Source organism: Sinocyclocheilus grahami, unplaced genomic scaffold, assembly GCF_001515645.1.
Source record: "Sinocyclocheilus grahami isolate Dianchi unplaced genomic scaffold, SAMN03320097.WGS_v1.1 scaffold248.1, whole genome shotgun sequence".
In the NCBI taxonomy this organism is placed as follows: Eukaryota; Metazoa; Chordata; class Actinopteri; order Cypriniformes; family Cyprinidae; genus Sinocyclocheilus; species Sinocyclocheilus grahami.
In genome coordinates, this window is record NW_015505427.1 from 1,038,014 (window position 1) to 1,054,481 (window position 16,468).

Consider the following 16,468-nt stretch of genomic DNA (forward strand, 5'->3'; position numbering starts at 1 on the left):
GAGAAATGACAAACAACAAGCTCTACTCTACACTGCTCAAAACTCTAGTTTTAATCATGAGTGGCAAATTCTTTACATATGAAAACATACTTACAGTCTGTGAGTCAGAACAGCCGGCATTGTAGTCTACTCTCCCAGGATCAGGAAACAGTCCTCCATAAAATGTGCTGCACACATCTGAATATTTGGGTTGAAGTGTTCTGGAACAGTGTTGTAAATACAACTTAACCATTGATTTCTAGTCATGTCCTCTTTTGGAAGACCAAAAAAAGTAGTTTCGCTTTCACAACGAAACACACAGCTTCACACACGGCGGCCTACAGTGAGCGGCGGCCGGCGGGCTTGAGAACGGCACGGCCGGCGGATTCGACGAAGGAGCGTTCGGAGGGCTTGCGGCAACCACATGTGACGACCCCGGGCTGGACTCCGCTTCGTCCACGGTGAAAGCCGATCCGGCGATCCACAGCGCAAAGTTGTTGTATTTCCTCAGCAACCAGCACGGATCAGCTCTAGGCATGACGAAGCAGGTATCGTCCTCTTTTGGAAGACCAAACAAAGTAGTTTCGCTTTCACAACGAAACACACTTTGCGTGAACATTTGGGCGGCGTTATGCAAATCTTCCCACATGGTGAGGTAGATATGTGGGGGCGTGTTAGAACGAGCCGTTTTAGGTAGACGTGGTTAACTCTTAACTTTTATAAAGAATATCTCTTTGGATTTGAGACTTTAGTCTTTGCAACTTTACAGATCTTCTTTATGCACTTCAAAGAGAAAGGAAAACTTGAAATCGCATCATATGACCCCTTTAATGTCATTATTCTGAAACTTGAATGTCATTTAATCAAATATATTTGTAATTACACATTTGTATTGTATTGAGGAAGTTGCAATTTATAACATTTAAAATATGCTAAATTAATGAAATTTCTTTAAATGTAATTTCAAGTAACTCACTGCAGTATAATTATTAATCAAGTGTTTTACATGTGTTTCAGATGTTAGTCAACACATCAAACGAGCGTACTTCTTTAAATCACTACAAAAGATTATTAATGCACAATGATTTACACGGTAAAGCAAATCTATTAATTTGACATTATTATAAAGTGCATTTTGTGTATTTAAGTGTGTTTAACTCTCTTTATGTGCACTTAAGTGGCCTTTTATTTCAAGTGCACATTCAATACAATTAAGTGTGCTTCTTTTTTCCACAAGGTGTTATTCATTTAGCATATTATATTTTGAGCCTTCATTGCATAATAAATTACAATGATTGATTTTAAGGACATTTTAATTTTCATGTCTAAACATTTTGGTAGTGCCGCCATAATTTACATTCATGCAAATGAGCAGCAACGTGATTCGCCGACAACCAATGGGAGAGCAGACAGCCAACACAAATCCTTCAATTATACACCTATAATAACAAAAGAAAGTTACATAATGGTGTTACAGTACCACCCTGTCCCTGGGAAGGAACTCGATCAAGATTTGGTGGCAATCTGTCATGTTGAAATGAGTGACGCTGGCAAGTTAAGTGAACTGGGAGGTTATGCAGGGCAGGTCACATACTGTACATGTGGGGTTTGTTATCTTTAGCACTCAGCTTGATACTGGCCTACAGTTTACTTCACTTTTATGTGCATCCTGCTTGTCATTTATGACATTCAAAGCACTGGTTTTATGTACCAAACAAATAGTAGTCAACATCTGGTCAGTTGATCTCAGGTAAGTGAGATGAACACAGCAAAAAGGACGTGTTCAAATGTGAAATGCATACGTTTTGTGGATGTAACGTTACATCGTGTTCTCTGTCTGACCACAAAAGCAGCTGAGTACACAGCAGAGCAGGGCTTCTGCTGAGGAGGAAGTCACACAAACACATGTACACGTTCACACATTTCATCAAGAGGCAGTTTCACCTATTTACGTAACCGGATAGCCAAGAAACATTATTTAGTATGAGTCTTACTAATGGAGAATCTCTACAATTCTTCCTTGTCAAGGCCGCCTGCAGTATGTGTGCTTATGGAATGCCATGCATGGCATACCGAGACATATTTTTGGGGTCCTCCACATTAAGCTTGCTGACAGGGTGAATGGTTGTGAAATATATGGGAGCTGTTGGAAGCGATAAATTCACAGACCCCTGCCTCACTACAACACAGTGTGGCCCTGCTGTCATGTGCAGACTTTATCAGCTATCATTTGGGCCGAAAAATGTGTCAGCCAAACAACTTTCATTGATAAAAAGATGAAGGGTATATTTAATGAAAGCATAAAATGGGTAATGCATAACCTTGTAAATCCACATTTAATGACAAAGACATTATGTAGAAGTTTTAACATAGAAAACAACCAACCCAGATGCAAAGCTTAACCATATAAAACCTACTGCGTCATATTTAATATGCAAATGTCTCTAAATTATTAATAGAATTGAAACTTTCCTGAAAAAACCTGTTGTACACAATCAACTACAGGCCTTCTTTTGTCTGACTGATAATTCATACTTAATAAAACAAGTAAAATGCCTTTTAGTGTAACTGCCGTGATTCATGTGTCTTTATTTCTGTGAAATCTTCACAGATTTTAGAAAGATTTACATTCTTACAGAAAATCTATCAATAATTATAAAGTTCTACAACACTTACTGGACTGAAGGAACTTAGTTGTCCATATATACACCATTTTGTGCAACTAAAGAGCTTTGATCATAAAACTAAGCATACAAAAATCTTACTTAGACATATAATTGGGAGAATTAGAGTGACAACTGACATTTGATTTACAGTACAAGCTATGAGAAATTCATCTTACTTTTTGATCATATTAATATTAGCATCTGCACCAAATTGCATATGTTGCTCTGTTTGGGCCTTAAAACTGACTTATTTTTCCTCCTCGAATATAAGCTCTATATTCTCATTATCATACTTATCACACATATACAAAACATTTTCTTCGTTTTTTAAAAAGATTTTGTCCAAAAGTTCAAAAAACTTTTCCATTGAGAAAAAAAGTACAGTAATACAGTTTATGTTAAATGTGCATTTATCACCTTCAGGCATTTATCTTTGCTATAAGCAGTGCTCCATATCTGCTTATTCAACACAGTCACATGCTGGTACAGACAGCATAAACGTCTGAGTTTGCTTCAGTTTGTTGACTTGCATTTCCCACCCCTGTCCTTCACGGTGTGTGACATACATTGAATAACATGTTTTTCTCAGGCCCTGACGGAAAATGCTGCATGCATATTTTGCATGCTGTAGTTGTGTGTATATACAACTGCGTGTAGGGGCCAATGTACATGATGCAATGCATGCACAGTCTATAAGAGCTAAAGAGGACAGTTGATTGAGAAATGGATCCGGTTTCAAACAAACGCATGTGCCTCAGTTTCTCTGATTATAACCCCATGCAGCACGTCAATTGTTTTTTTTCTACATTTCACTGATTTCAGTCCACTGAAGTGGAGCACATCTGATTGAACACTTTGTAAAACCTCAAACCTCAGACCATCACTGTACACACATTCCAGTTTTTTTTTCTTCATTTTGTCTTGACAAGTGTCTGTTATATAGATTTATGTAAGTGTATATACATAAATCTTATTTTTATTATTATTCCATTAGTTTGAAGCTATTTTTTGCCATTGTTATATTGCATTTTTCCTTTTTCGTGTCATTACTTCCATGTTTGTATAATGCTTTGGCAGAATAGCATGTGAACACAGTCATGCCAATAAAGTACTTCAAAATGATTTGAAATGAATTAAGTTTAATGTTAGAGGGGAGCTGATATTTTTTTAGCTTAACTTTCAGCAAACCGCATAAATCTGTCACTGAGGAATGATGCAGTAAAATAAGATGAATATCATTGCACTAAACACACCCTGGACTTTAGCATGCATTTCAACTGAATAATAAAAAAATTAAATAGATAAATAAAAAAATTAATAAAATAGCATACAAAGATGCAACAAGTTGACGTTTTGTGAAGTCCAGCATGTGCAGTTCTGGAATCAAAGCACTAAAGCTTATGTTATCTTGATATTGCTTTGATAAATCTTGCATGCACTGTGAAACACTGGTTAGTTAAAGCTCTATAATCAGGTGATTTATTGTAAGAGCTCATCTATTATTATCATAGCTATTCATCGAAGAGAAATATCGCCACCTGCCGGCTGCCTGATGATACATAAGAAAAATGGAAGTGAATAAAGACTGGGTTTGTCAAAATACAGAATAAAAATGCATCAGATGACTTCACATGCTGCCTAAAAATCCAATTTTCTGTACCATTAATTGATTTTCCCCTAATATTTATTATTCACACACACACACACACACACACACCAAGCTTAAAACAGATGAAGTCACTCTTACAGGTGTAATTCACAATTCAAGGCATTATCAGGTGTAAACATGAGATGCATTAAATATATGCAGGTCTGTATTGTCCAATCAAAGCACTAAAGCTTATGTTATCTTGATATTGCTTTGATAAATCTTGCATGCACTGTGAAACACTGGTTAGTTAAAGCTCTATAATCAGGTGATTTATTGTAAGAGCTCATCTATTATTATCATAGCTATTCATCGAAGAGAAATATCGCCACCTGCCGGCTGCCTGATGATACATAAGAAAAACTCTACTCTTAAAGAAATAGCTCACATGAAAATGTCCTCATTTACTCACATTCATTACAAACACATGACTTTCATGGAAGTGAATAAAGACTGGGTTTGTCAAAATACAGAATAAAAATGCATCAGATGACTTCACATGCTGCCTAAAAATCCAATTTTCTGTACCATTAATTGATTTTCCCCTAATATTTATTATTCACACACACACACACACACACACACACACACACCAAGCTTAAAACAGATGAAGTCACTCTTACAGGTGTAATTCACAATTCAAGGCATTATCAGGTGTAAACATGAGATGCAATAAATATATGCAGGTCTGTATTGTCCTCCCGTCTGACAAAAAGGAATGATGGCTTCTGTGCACTACCTTTTTAAACAGAGCTTTCCAATTACAGTAGTAAAACAGAAATTAAAAGCAGACTATCTCTGAGTAACATCCCAGCACTGTTGGAATAGCAGCAGTATCTGTTTATGTGAAGCAGCTTAGAAATGCCAGAACAGCATCTTTAGTAGCAGAACTGACTCTCTGGATCTTAACAACATTAGTCAGTCACAATCAGATTCAGCATGTATCAAGATAGCACATGAATTAAGACACTTCTTCTTGAAATATATACTTTCAGTCTCACTCATAGACACATTCAGTGGGAAGAGCTTTAAATAAAATGCCTCTTAAAACACATTAGTAGACAGCTTCATCCATATTGTCCTCACTGTCTGCACCGAAATCCTCTCCGTTGTCAAAGTAAGACATGATGTAGTCTGTCTCCTGAAACACAGCACACATATTCTGCTGTTAAAAATACTTTGCTAAGTTGCTAGGATATTACAAGGGTAATTATCAAAAAAAAAAAAAAACATTTCTGCCACCCTACAGTCTCATTATTTGCTCTGAGGAACACAAAAGAAGATATTTTGCCATAAGGCTAAGACACTTTTTCCATGCAGTGAAAAGTAATAGTGATTTATACTGCCAAAAGACTAAAGCAGCATACAACAAAAATCTCCTTTTGTGTTCGAGAAAAGGAAAAGAGGGAAAGAATATATCATATACACATGACAACACCACAAAGAATGTATGTTTTCTATTAAATTCTGATCTTTTTTTTCTTACATCTTCAAGCTCCTCTTCATCATAGTCTTCATCCGCATCTGGCTCCTCCTCATTCTGTTTCTTCTTCTCTTCATCCTCCTCTTCCTCAGAATGCTGCTCTTCTTCTCTTTTCTCAAGTGTCTAAACGTCATTCCACAATATTAACATTACTAATGTGCTGCATACACATTAAACAGCAACAAAACATTATGTTTTCTGTGAACATATACCTCTAGTTTTTGGAGAGCCTCTTCTTTACCAGCAGCTACTTTTGGTTTTCGTGTGAGTTGTGGCTTGGCACCTATGACTTAAAATGGAGCAGAAGTATTGAAAAACTCATATTATAACATGTATTAGCATTAGTATCAAGACTGTAAACCCACACACATTAGTAATGATAATAATAGAGTTTCTTTCACCTGTTTTTCGTGGTTTCCGTACTTTAATGCAAAGCTCTTTTGGCATTCGGCTCCAGTCTGGAATGAAATTGAGTATTTCTTAGGGAGAACTGACTTTTAAAAGCATTTGACTATAAAGCAAGTCAGCTGTAGCACAATAACTAAAGAATGGTACTGATAGTACTCACCTGGACTCCATTCAATGCAGTTGTTCTTCGTCTCTCCATTTTGATATTTATCAGAGTAACGAGCCACATCTAAAAAAAGAAAACAATAAAGAGAGCCGCTCAAACCTGATCTTCAACAATCAATGCCTGAAGGGTCGTTGGCTTTGAATATTTCAGTGACTGCCGACAGTTCAAATGCAAATCCAGGAGACCTCGCTGGATCCGCATCCGTTGTGCTCAGAACTAGCCACTCTTTATACAATGTATCAATGTATACACCTCTACCAGTCTTACCTGTCTTTGTTCTGGCTGCTTGTATGTGGAACGGCAGGTTCTTGCTGGAGGCTCTCAGCTCCTGCTTAAGAGCGAGCATGTAGTCCACCTCTTCTCCTGTATGCAGAGGAACTGGCCTAAACTGCATAGGCTGAATGAAAAGTAATATGATTATTTATATTAAATAATATTAAATAATTATTGTTTTAAAGAAGAAAAAAAAGCAAGTCATAAAGGTAAATTAAAATAAAAGAATTAAATAAAAAGTAATTAAAATTATTCTACATATAATAAATAAAAAAATAGTTAAATAATAAAAAAATATTAAAACTACAAAAAAAAAAGTACTGCTGTCACGAATCCGGTCTATGGACTTCCATTTAATCTCCACCAGAGGTCACCCTTCCATTACATTGACTCTCGCACTACACAAACTGTTGCATGTCATCCCGGACTACATATCCCATCATCCATTGCACTGATTGCACACAGCACTGATTACACACAGCTGTAACCAATCACACATTCACTATATAACACTCACTCAGATCCCTTTCAAACTGCCGAGTATTGTATGCGCACATCGCTAGTTGTGATAGCTACGTTACAGAGCCTACTTGAAGTTTCATAGTCTAGCCTAGCCTAGCCTAGTCTTGCCTTGTCGGTTTCCTCGTCTTCTGATCATTGCCTGTGTACTTTGGATTACCTCTCTCGTCTTGCCCTGTTCGGATACTGTTTGCACCTGCCTGGACCTTTGCTTTGTACCTGGATTATCCCTCTAGTCTCGCCCTGTTTGATTACATTCGTCATTGACTGACCCTCGCTTGTTTACCGGACTATCCTTGCCTTGTCTTCTACATACCAGTTTGCCTATGTCTGACCTATGCCTGTTTATGACCACGTCTTAATAAAAGCTTTGCACATGGATCCGCACGTCTCATGTTCTGGTTACTCCGTAACAACTGCCAAACGCAAAAAAGAACCAAAAACAGCAAACACCTTCTGTGTTTAAAAGAAAGAAAGAAAGTCATACAAGTAAATGGCCTAAATAGCATAGGCTAAAGGAAAAAAAGAGTATAGAATATTCATTTTAAAATAAAAAAGTAATAGGATAACAATTAAAGCATATTAAATTATTACTGCCAAACGCAAAAAGGACCAAATATCTCTTTTTGTGAAAGAAAGAAAGAAAGGTAAATGGCATACATTGATTGTCTTAAAGAAAAACAAGTTTTTAAAATGTAAAGAATAATTAGAAATTAAAAATATAATGATAAACAAAAATAAAATAACAAAACAGAACCCCAAGATGTTTTTGTTTTGGACAGTTAAACCACACTTTAAAAAAAAAAAAGCTTTTCTCAGAATAATCAGTTTTTACAAACCAATCATAAGACATTTATAGCACAATATATGTGTAATAACGATCTATGAAGTTATATTACAATGTAAAGACACTCGCTTTGCCATTAAACACTTACAGGATAAAGAGGAGAAGGTGTATGTGCAGAAGAGGGTAAGGAGTCACCTCTCCCAAACCCCAGGGCGTCAACACTGAAGCTAAACTGGCTCCTGCCTCGACCTCTGCTGCCTGCCATGACCGCACCTGTACAATCATCACGTGTCAGAGACTATATCACTAGCCATTAGCCACAATAACATTCACAGCCAGATCCACACAGGCTGGCCTTATTTAAAGCATTTAGATTAGTCACTAAACAGCTTACCTCAAAATGTGTCTCGGGTTCAATGGATCGCATTCATGGAGTTGTCCTTCCAAAACAGCCTCTTATGAGCCCAATAAACATGCGCGCAGATCACAGCCGCCTGCTGAGTGTGAGGCCATGTGTAAGGCACCGGCACTTGAACACGTGGTAGCTGTGTTTACATCCGGCACATGTGCACGTGTCTTCCGCCTCAGTTTACAGACCAGACAGACACACTGCTCGCTACGAAGTTCCTAGTATTACACATTATTGCTACTACATTGTATTAGTATTGCATTGCTACTACGAGTGTTATTAAGAGGTTATTAACAATTGTGAATAGGATTAAAAAATAAGATTGACCTTAATGATGCTGTAAACTTTTTTGGATGCAGCATATCAAATATCCCTACCTGAGACATATCACTGAAATAAGTGTTGATGGGAAATATCGAGTATATCTGTTACAGTGCGAGACTCCTTTCGTGTGTTTCAAAGCCTGCGCGTCTTCGGAGGGCGGGGTTTGTGCCGGGGGCGTGGTCTAGCTTAGTAGTCGAGACATATATAGATATACGATGCTGAATATCAAATGTCAGAATATATATATAACAGTTTAAAGGTGTTGTCACAGGGTACATTTTACCCAAGTGCTCAACACTGGTCAGGATGCACCAATCAGATTACAATAGAAGACTATTATAAAAGTTAAAAGATTCCCTTAATCGTTTTTATAGAGATTGTGCGGATTTTCATCAGTAAGGCAAGCACTAATCCTGAAACACTTAAAGGGATAGTTCACCCAAAAATGAAAATTTACTCATCATTTACTCACCCTCAAGTAGTTCCAAACCCGTATACATTTCTTTGTTCTGCCGAACAGAAAGGGAGATATTTTGAAGAAAGTTTGTAACCAGGCTGTTTTGGGGCACCATTGACTTCCATAGTAGGAGAAAAAAATACTACGGAAGTCAATGGTGCCCCAGAACTGCTCTGTTTCCCACATTCTTCAGAATATCTCCCTTTGTGTTCTGCAGAACAAAGACATTCATACAGGTTTGAAACTACTTGAGGGTGAGTAAATGATGACAGAATTTTCATTTTTGGGTGAACTATCCCTTTAAGGGTCATAATAGATTTAAACGATTACTTGAGATTTGAGATATCTTGAGATTTGAAGGCGCCCCCTGAAGGAGAAGAATGTGTTACATTGGAAACAGTTAAATACTGGGTGAACTCAGTAAAGCAGGACACTTAAACATGCCATTTTAGATACCAAGAGATTATTTTCTGTATTATTTTTATTATTAACAATTATTCAGCAACATATTTAACAAACCCAAAAACATATATGAGTAAAGTTCATAAGTTCACTCAATTCATGTGTTAAACTCAAAACAACTCTCAGAATATGTACTAAAATAAACTCTACAACATATTAAAAATGTGACTAGAACATGTTATAACAAGTAGGCTAAACAAAAATCTGAATAAGAGGAACGATTAATATGTAACCATATGGTAAAACATTTTTTCCCCTGTCTACATTTTCTCCAAACACTTCAAATTAACTTTAATAGCAAGTAACAATATTTAAAAGCTTTATACTCTGCATCTACATTTTCTGAAAACTTCAAAAAAAAAAAAATAATGCCTTCAATTTCATGCTTCCCCTTCAATCCTTTTTGCTCTTCTATTCTAACCTTCCATCTCCGACTTGAATTTCTTGACTGCACACTCATTTCTGTTTTCTAAAAAGTCAGTTAAGCATGTCTGTTATACAATAATCAGAAAAATGTGTTTTTTTTTAACTACCATGAATAGAATTAGTGAAGGTTCAAGGTGGCCCACTTTATCTAGCACACAGAGTGCACCAGTAATATTACTAGATGTGCATTTTAATCCATGTTTATCTGAAGTAACAAATAATACAAGTACCGTCACAATAATATTTGTTTACTTTTAGTTAATTACCAAGAAAATCTTAATGCCAAAGTGTTTACTGCGATAAGCAAGTCCTCCTTTGCAGCCACAGTTACCAGTGTCATATTGCATTGGCCAAACTGTTTTATTGTTTAAAGAAATAGTGTCCCTTTAATTAAAGGCCATTATTATGCTCTGAAAGTGAAAACAGAAGAGTAAAGAAAGACCCACTTTACCTGAATTTACCCTAATGTTTGTCCAGCAGGTGGCACAATGGTGGCTTGTCCTGAACTCATATGGCTTGATATCAGTGAAAGTGTGGCGGAGGGATCTGGCCTGACCAGCATATGCCCTTTTTTGCACACCCTTTGTTATAGCTGTGTGGGAGAAATGCATTTTGCCTATTGCTTAAGTCAAATATTAGGGTGGAAACCTGAGTCACGGAATGTAGGTTCAGTCTGACATGAGAGTAATATTTAACCAATGAACCATTGAATAAAGAAAGACAGTTAAATAACCACTAAACATCCTTCATCAAACCATGTACAGTAAACAGTTGTGGATGCAAAGAATTCAATTCAATAAAACTACACTAACAAGACAAGACATTTTTTAATTAATAGTTTTTAAAATTATTATTAACATTTCTCTGTTAACTTTAGTTAAGGTGTTTTTTTTTTCACCATTTGTTTTTGTTTTTGTTTACACACACACACACACACACACACACACACACACACACACACACACACACACATACATAGTTGTTTAAGTACATCAAGTTAAACTAAATGAAAATGCAGTTACACTTTATTTAATGTGTCCTTGTTACAGTGAAATTGTACATTTAAGTACTAATATTACATTTACATTTAGTCATTTAGCAGACGCTTTTATCCAGAGCGACTTACAAATGACACACACACACACACACACACACACACACACAAAGTAAAACAAGTAGATAGAATAGATAAAATAGAAAGCTAGTGGGTTTTTTTGTTGTTGTTTTTTTTAAATAAAAAAATAAGATAAATATAGATAAAGTAGAATTAAAATAGAATAGAAAGTGCTAGAGTTAGAGGGTCAAATAAAGGTGGAACAGATGTGTTTTTAGTCGTTTCTTGAAGATGGCTAAGGACTCATCTGAAAACACTTCATCACATTAATAAGCTACATGTACTTACTATATGGTTAGGGTTAGGATTAGGTTTTGTCTTAGGGTTACTTGCATGTAATTATGTATCGTTTATTGTTATTATAATAGTGAGTACATGTAACATGTGACAAGGACACCTTAAAATAAAGCTTTACCAAATTGGCGGCTAGCTGAAATAAAGAAAGGTGAAGGTTTTTATATCAATTAAAAAAAATAAATAAAAATAAGTGTTTTTAATGTTTATTTGAAATAGCTTATTGATTTATTTCAAATTTGTTTATTTAATTTTAGTTAACTACAGTAACCCTCATACACAAATTTTCAGTAAAAACTCGTAATCATGTCTCCCCACCAGATTTTTATGAAGCCGGAAATGTGATCATAAGGAGGTCATAAAAAGCCCCGAAAAGCAGTTTCTCATTGTTGGCCGTATGTTTCCAATGCAACACATCCTGTGCAGTGAGGTAACCCATGTCCCTCTGGTGAGGGTGCAGCAGACCATTGTCAGTCACATTAACCCTGGTTAAACACAGCCAACATACAGCGTTTTGACGCAAACACATTTCACAGCAGTGCAGTGCGTGCAGGTCAAACAGAATCGCTTTGACAGCAGTCCACGGGTCTCACTGAAGAACAATGAGAAAGCGGATAGAGTAAAACAAAGGAGTTAGTATGATTCATCATCTGTTACTAACTTTAGGTTCATAAAGCCATGCCTCCATCCACGACTGATTGACAGCAGACACTCTGTCTCTGGATAAAAGCTGTGCAAATAAAGGATCAGCTTCATTTACCATCAGTACCTCTCTAGAGACTATTACAGAAGCTCTTGTAGCCAGAGGAATATCATTCAGTGAATTTAATTCCCATTTCTCTTTCTTCAGGATGAGGCACATTAGATTACATTATACTGGGGCTGCATTCTTCTTCTTGCTGTTCTCTGCAACAGGTAAGTTATGACTTTTGCATTTAATCAAACATCCTGAGGATTTCACTATAGAAATAACAAACTGAGTTCACATGAACAAACTGTTTTGATAACTCACGCTCTATTTATTTGTTATTTCATTCAGTAACTCATAATCGTGTAGTTTGTAGAACTGCATATTAGTTTATTACTTGAAACATTCACATCTGTTCTTTTTTGTAAATGGTAAAGTAGGCTATGTGCTTTATTAATGAAAAATCTGTGTTTGTAACAGGTCGTACTTGGACAAATAAATTAATCAAGAACTCAAATCAAGAGAAATGTGCTAAAATGGCAACACTTTACAACAGGGGGCCATTTGTTAACATTAGTTAACTACAGTAGTTAACATAAACTAACAATAAAAAAACTTCTTAAGCATTTATTAATCTTAATGTTGATTCCAACATTTATGGTCCATTATCAATTAATGTTAGTTAATTGTCCTGAGCTAACATGACTAACTATGAACAGTTGCATCTTTATTGACTAACGTTAACAAAGATTAATAAATACTGTAACAAATGTATTTTGTAACAAATTCACTGTAACAAATAAATTGTTAGTTAATGTTAATGCATTAAATATAGTTAATCAATGGAACTTTAAAGCGTTTTGTGTGCTAGCAAAGTTGGAAAATCAATAATGTTTGTATCATAAAATAACATAAAACAGCTTTCAGTTTTTGTATGAAAAAGATAAAATTATATAACATTATATGCTATTTGCATTTACAAAATGTCTGATATCAATACATTTGAAATACATTTATAAATCAATAAATACATACAATTCAGCTTTATACTGTAGGTACTGGTTTTGTATCAAATTTGAAACTAGTGTCAGTAGTCTTGAATAGTTACACTTATTTTTGATTAAACCAAATTGAATTTAGATGTCAAAGGTCATGATCTGACATTGACATGAGCTGAATTATGGGGAAAATGTCCAAAAAATGTCCCCACAATGTCAAAATGTACTATCCTTGTGGGGACATTGGTCCCTGTAATGTAGGGAATGCCAGGACGCACACACACACACACACACACACACACACACACACATGGCAATGAATAATCATTTAATGTTTCTAGGTGCTGAGCCCTACAGTCTTTTAAAAATTCTGGAGGGCCTCCAGGCAGAGCCACAGAACTACCCTTCACCCCTGTACTCATTCTCCCTCTGCATGGAGATCAACAACCGCGTCTTCAGCGACGCTCTCCTCAGCTCTACCTCACAGCAGTACAAGTGCATGTATGCTGAGGTTGCTGGAGTTGTAAGTGTTTCCCGTGATTTATGAATGAATAAATGTCAGTGCCAGTTGTATTGACTTGAGCAGCCATTTTATACATAATACCAGCAACAACATATTCAGTACATGTAAGTTGTTGACCCTAAGAGAGATCCTGTGAACATGATCTTGTTTCATTTTCGCAGCTGGACATCGCCTTTAACTGCTCTGACTGTGACACAAGAGAGACCTATAGAGGAGTGACAAACATACAGTTCAGGTAAATCTCATCTCATTCTTTTGCTGAAGGTGTGTTAGTCCCAAATGACTGTGGAAAATAAATGAGTAACAATACATTGTGATATAATGTTAATAATGTTAAGATAATATAATGTTAAAGTTCACTTTCATGACTGTTTCTTAACACACTTAAGTAGACTTTTTGTTTTTAAAAAGTACACTTTGTAATACAAATTAAAATGTTACTTTAAAGAACATTTAAAAACCATTATGTTTTAATAATCTTTTGGTGCACTTGTTGACTAACATACTAAAGCACATGTAAAGTACTTGATTAAAATGTTAACTATAGTGTGTTGTTTGATATAAAATTTAAGTGAATATATTTTATATATATGTAGCTACTAAATTGTAGCGTCATCATTACAAATGTGTAATTATTACAAATATATTTTTAAATGCATGACCTACAGGTTTTTAATAGAAACTATTTTAAAGTATTACCAAAGTTTATTTTACTTTAAAGCCTTGTCATAATTCAGCAATACACTTTAATCTTTATCTCAAAGGCAAAATAAATAATTTTATATAAGGATATACTTTAAGCCCTATTTAAGTTGGTCAAAAAAGCTCTCTAAATATAAACTATAACACATTTTCATTTAAGTGTCAGAAAACATTAAATTCACTCCAAAAATATATTCCTTTAAACTAGATTATTTCTGTAACAAGCACTTTTATTAAAAGCATGGTTAAAGGGTTAGTTCACCCAAAAATGAAAATTAGGCTGCGTTTTACTCACCCCTGAGACATCCCTAGGTGTACATGACTTTCTTCTTTCAGACGAATCCAGTCAGAGTTATATTAAAAATGGTCTTTGATCTTTCAAGCTGTTTAATGGCACTCAGCGGGTGTTGCACTGCTTCAGTTCAAAAGAAGTTAAATAAAAAGCGCCCATCCATAAAAAAAGTGTCTCACACGGCTCCGGGGGGGTGAACAAAGGTCTTCTTTAGCGAATCAATGCGTTTTTGTAAGAAAAATATACATATTCAAAACGTAATAATCACTTTAATGTAGCTTGCGCCAGCAGTTGTACACAGAAGCAGTTCCGGGCGGATGACGTATGAGGTCAGCGTTGTGCATGCGCCGGTGAGTCTAGAGAAAACCAACATTTGTTTAAGATACACCTAGGATGCCTCAGGGGTGAATAAAACGCAGCCTAATTTTCATTTGTGGTTGAACTAACCCTTTAAGTGTACTTAAGTGTTACTGCATTAAATATTGCAATCAATCAAAATGTTGTTTCTCATTTGATTACAGTAACGGGTCTGTGGTCGCAAATTGTACCCTCCAGTTCCAGACCATTTTTATCAACCATGTTGTGATCAAGCATTTGTTCCTGAGGGCCATAGATAATAACACTCAAGTGAACGGTCTTGCAGTCAACAGACAGTACACAGCTGGTGCGTATTCATCATCAGACCCATGCAGAATGTATGAATTTGCTCCCATTAGATTCATCGATGTAAATTTAAATTATTTTGGCCACACCAACATTCAACAAACACAGGTACAACATGGGGAATTTCATTAGTCCAACACGTTTATGTTTATATCTTGTAAGTCTGCTTCATGGTGTATGAAAACCTAATTTTCTAACATAAATGAATTCTAAAATGTATATATTTTTCATGCAGAAACAGTCACACCTGCCTGGCTTTTTCCAAAGTCAACAACTTTTGCAGAATCTAGTGCTGAGGGTCTTCCTGGTTGGGCCATTGCATTGGTAGTGCTGGCATGCATCATCATACTGCTTCTCTTCATCATCTTACTACTGGTAAATACTTTACATTTACAATTTACAAACTCACAAATTAACAGGACAAATGGTCAACACTACAATGTTGTGATGTTATCTAATCTCATTTCGGTCTCTCCAGATATGCTTTTGGTGCTGTAGGAGAAAAGAAAAAAAGGAAGAAACCCAAACCGTTGCTCCGTATGAGAGAACGTCTTTCAAAGAACATCTTGCCAATCCCACATATATGTCACACACACCTGAGAGGAGCCCCAACTACCGGAGCTTGGTAAGAACAACTTCATTTTATATGACTGTGATATAAAGTAAACTAAGTCAGCTTTTTTGTTATATTACCTTGGCATTACAATTCAGAAAAATATTTAAAGAAGTTCACTAAAAAAATGAACATTAGCTGAAAATGTATTCACCCTCTGGCCATCCAAGATGTAGATTAGTGTGTTTCTTCATGGGAACAGATTTGGAGTAATTTAGCATTACATCACTAGTTCACCAAAGGATGCTCTGCAGTGAATGGGTGCCGTCAGAATGAGAGTCCAAACAGCTGATAAAAATATCGCAATAATCCACAAGTAATCCACTCCAGTCCATCAATTAACATCTAGTGAAGTGAAAAACTGCATGTTTATAAGAAACAAATCCATCATTAAGATATTTTTATCTTCAAACTGTTTCTGAAATATGAGTCCTCTATCCATAATACTGCTTTCTCAAGTGAAATAGTTATTTCATCTAAACCAGGAGAGAAATATGCACAGATCAAGCACTGTTTACAAGTGAAAACAGTTCAAAACAAATATGCGGGTGGATATAGATGTGAGAGGACAAAA

At 35.8% G+C, this 16,468-nt stretch overlaps 2 protein-coding genes across 3 annotated transcripts in view; one reads left to right on the forward strand and one right to left on the reverse strand.

Annotated features, from left to right (window-relative positions):
- Positions 1 to 4,559: 4,559 nt before the first annotated feature.
- On the reverse strand, positions 4,560 to 8,479 carry LOC107598238 (DNA-directed RNA polymerase III subunit RPC7-like). Of its 2 annotated transcripts, none has more exons than XM_016289518.1 (8): positions 8,324 to 8,479; positions 8,125 to 8,202; positions 6,618 to 6,747; positions 6,345 to 6,413; positions 6,178 to 6,234; positions 5,989 to 6,065; positions 5,780 to 5,899; positions 4,560 to 5,434 (listed from the first exon to the last, which is right to left on the reverse strand). In XM_016289518.1, exons 1-8 carry the CDS (start codon positions 8,354 to 8,356, stop codon positions 5,348 to 5,350), a joined length of 651 nt encoding a protein of 216 aa, XP_016145004.1. In that variant the 5' UTR covers positions 8,357 to 8,479; the 3' UTR covers positions 4,560 to 5,347. The 2 variants fall into 2 exon arrangements, with proteins under 2 accessions (XP_016145004.1, XP_016145003.1); XM_016289517.1 differs by having other exon boundaries at positions 4,561 to 5,434; positions 8,078 to 8,202.
- Positions 8,480 to 11,852: 3,373 nt separating this feature from the next.
- Positions 11,853 to 16,468, forward strand: part of LOC107598229 (mucin-1-like) — a 6,936-nt gene continuing 2,320 nt past the window's right edge. Inside the window, exons 1-7 of the mRNA XM_016289508.1 lie at positions 11,853 to 11,863; positions 12,182 to 12,330; positions 13,443 to 13,624; positions 13,786 to 13,859; positions 15,140 to 15,282; positions 15,517 to 15,656; positions 15,760 to 15,906. Of these exons, the coding sequence (XP_016144994.1) occupies positions 11,853 to 11,863; positions 12,182 to 12,330; positions 13,443 to 13,624; positions 13,786 to 13,859; positions 15,140 to 15,282; positions 15,517 to 15,656; positions 15,760 to 15,906 (846 nt within the window). The remainder of the gene's footprint in view (positions 11,864 to 12,181; positions 12,331 to 13,442; positions 13,625 to 13,785; positions 13,860 to 15,139; positions 15,283 to 15,516; positions 15,657 to 15,759; positions 15,907 to 16,468) is intronic.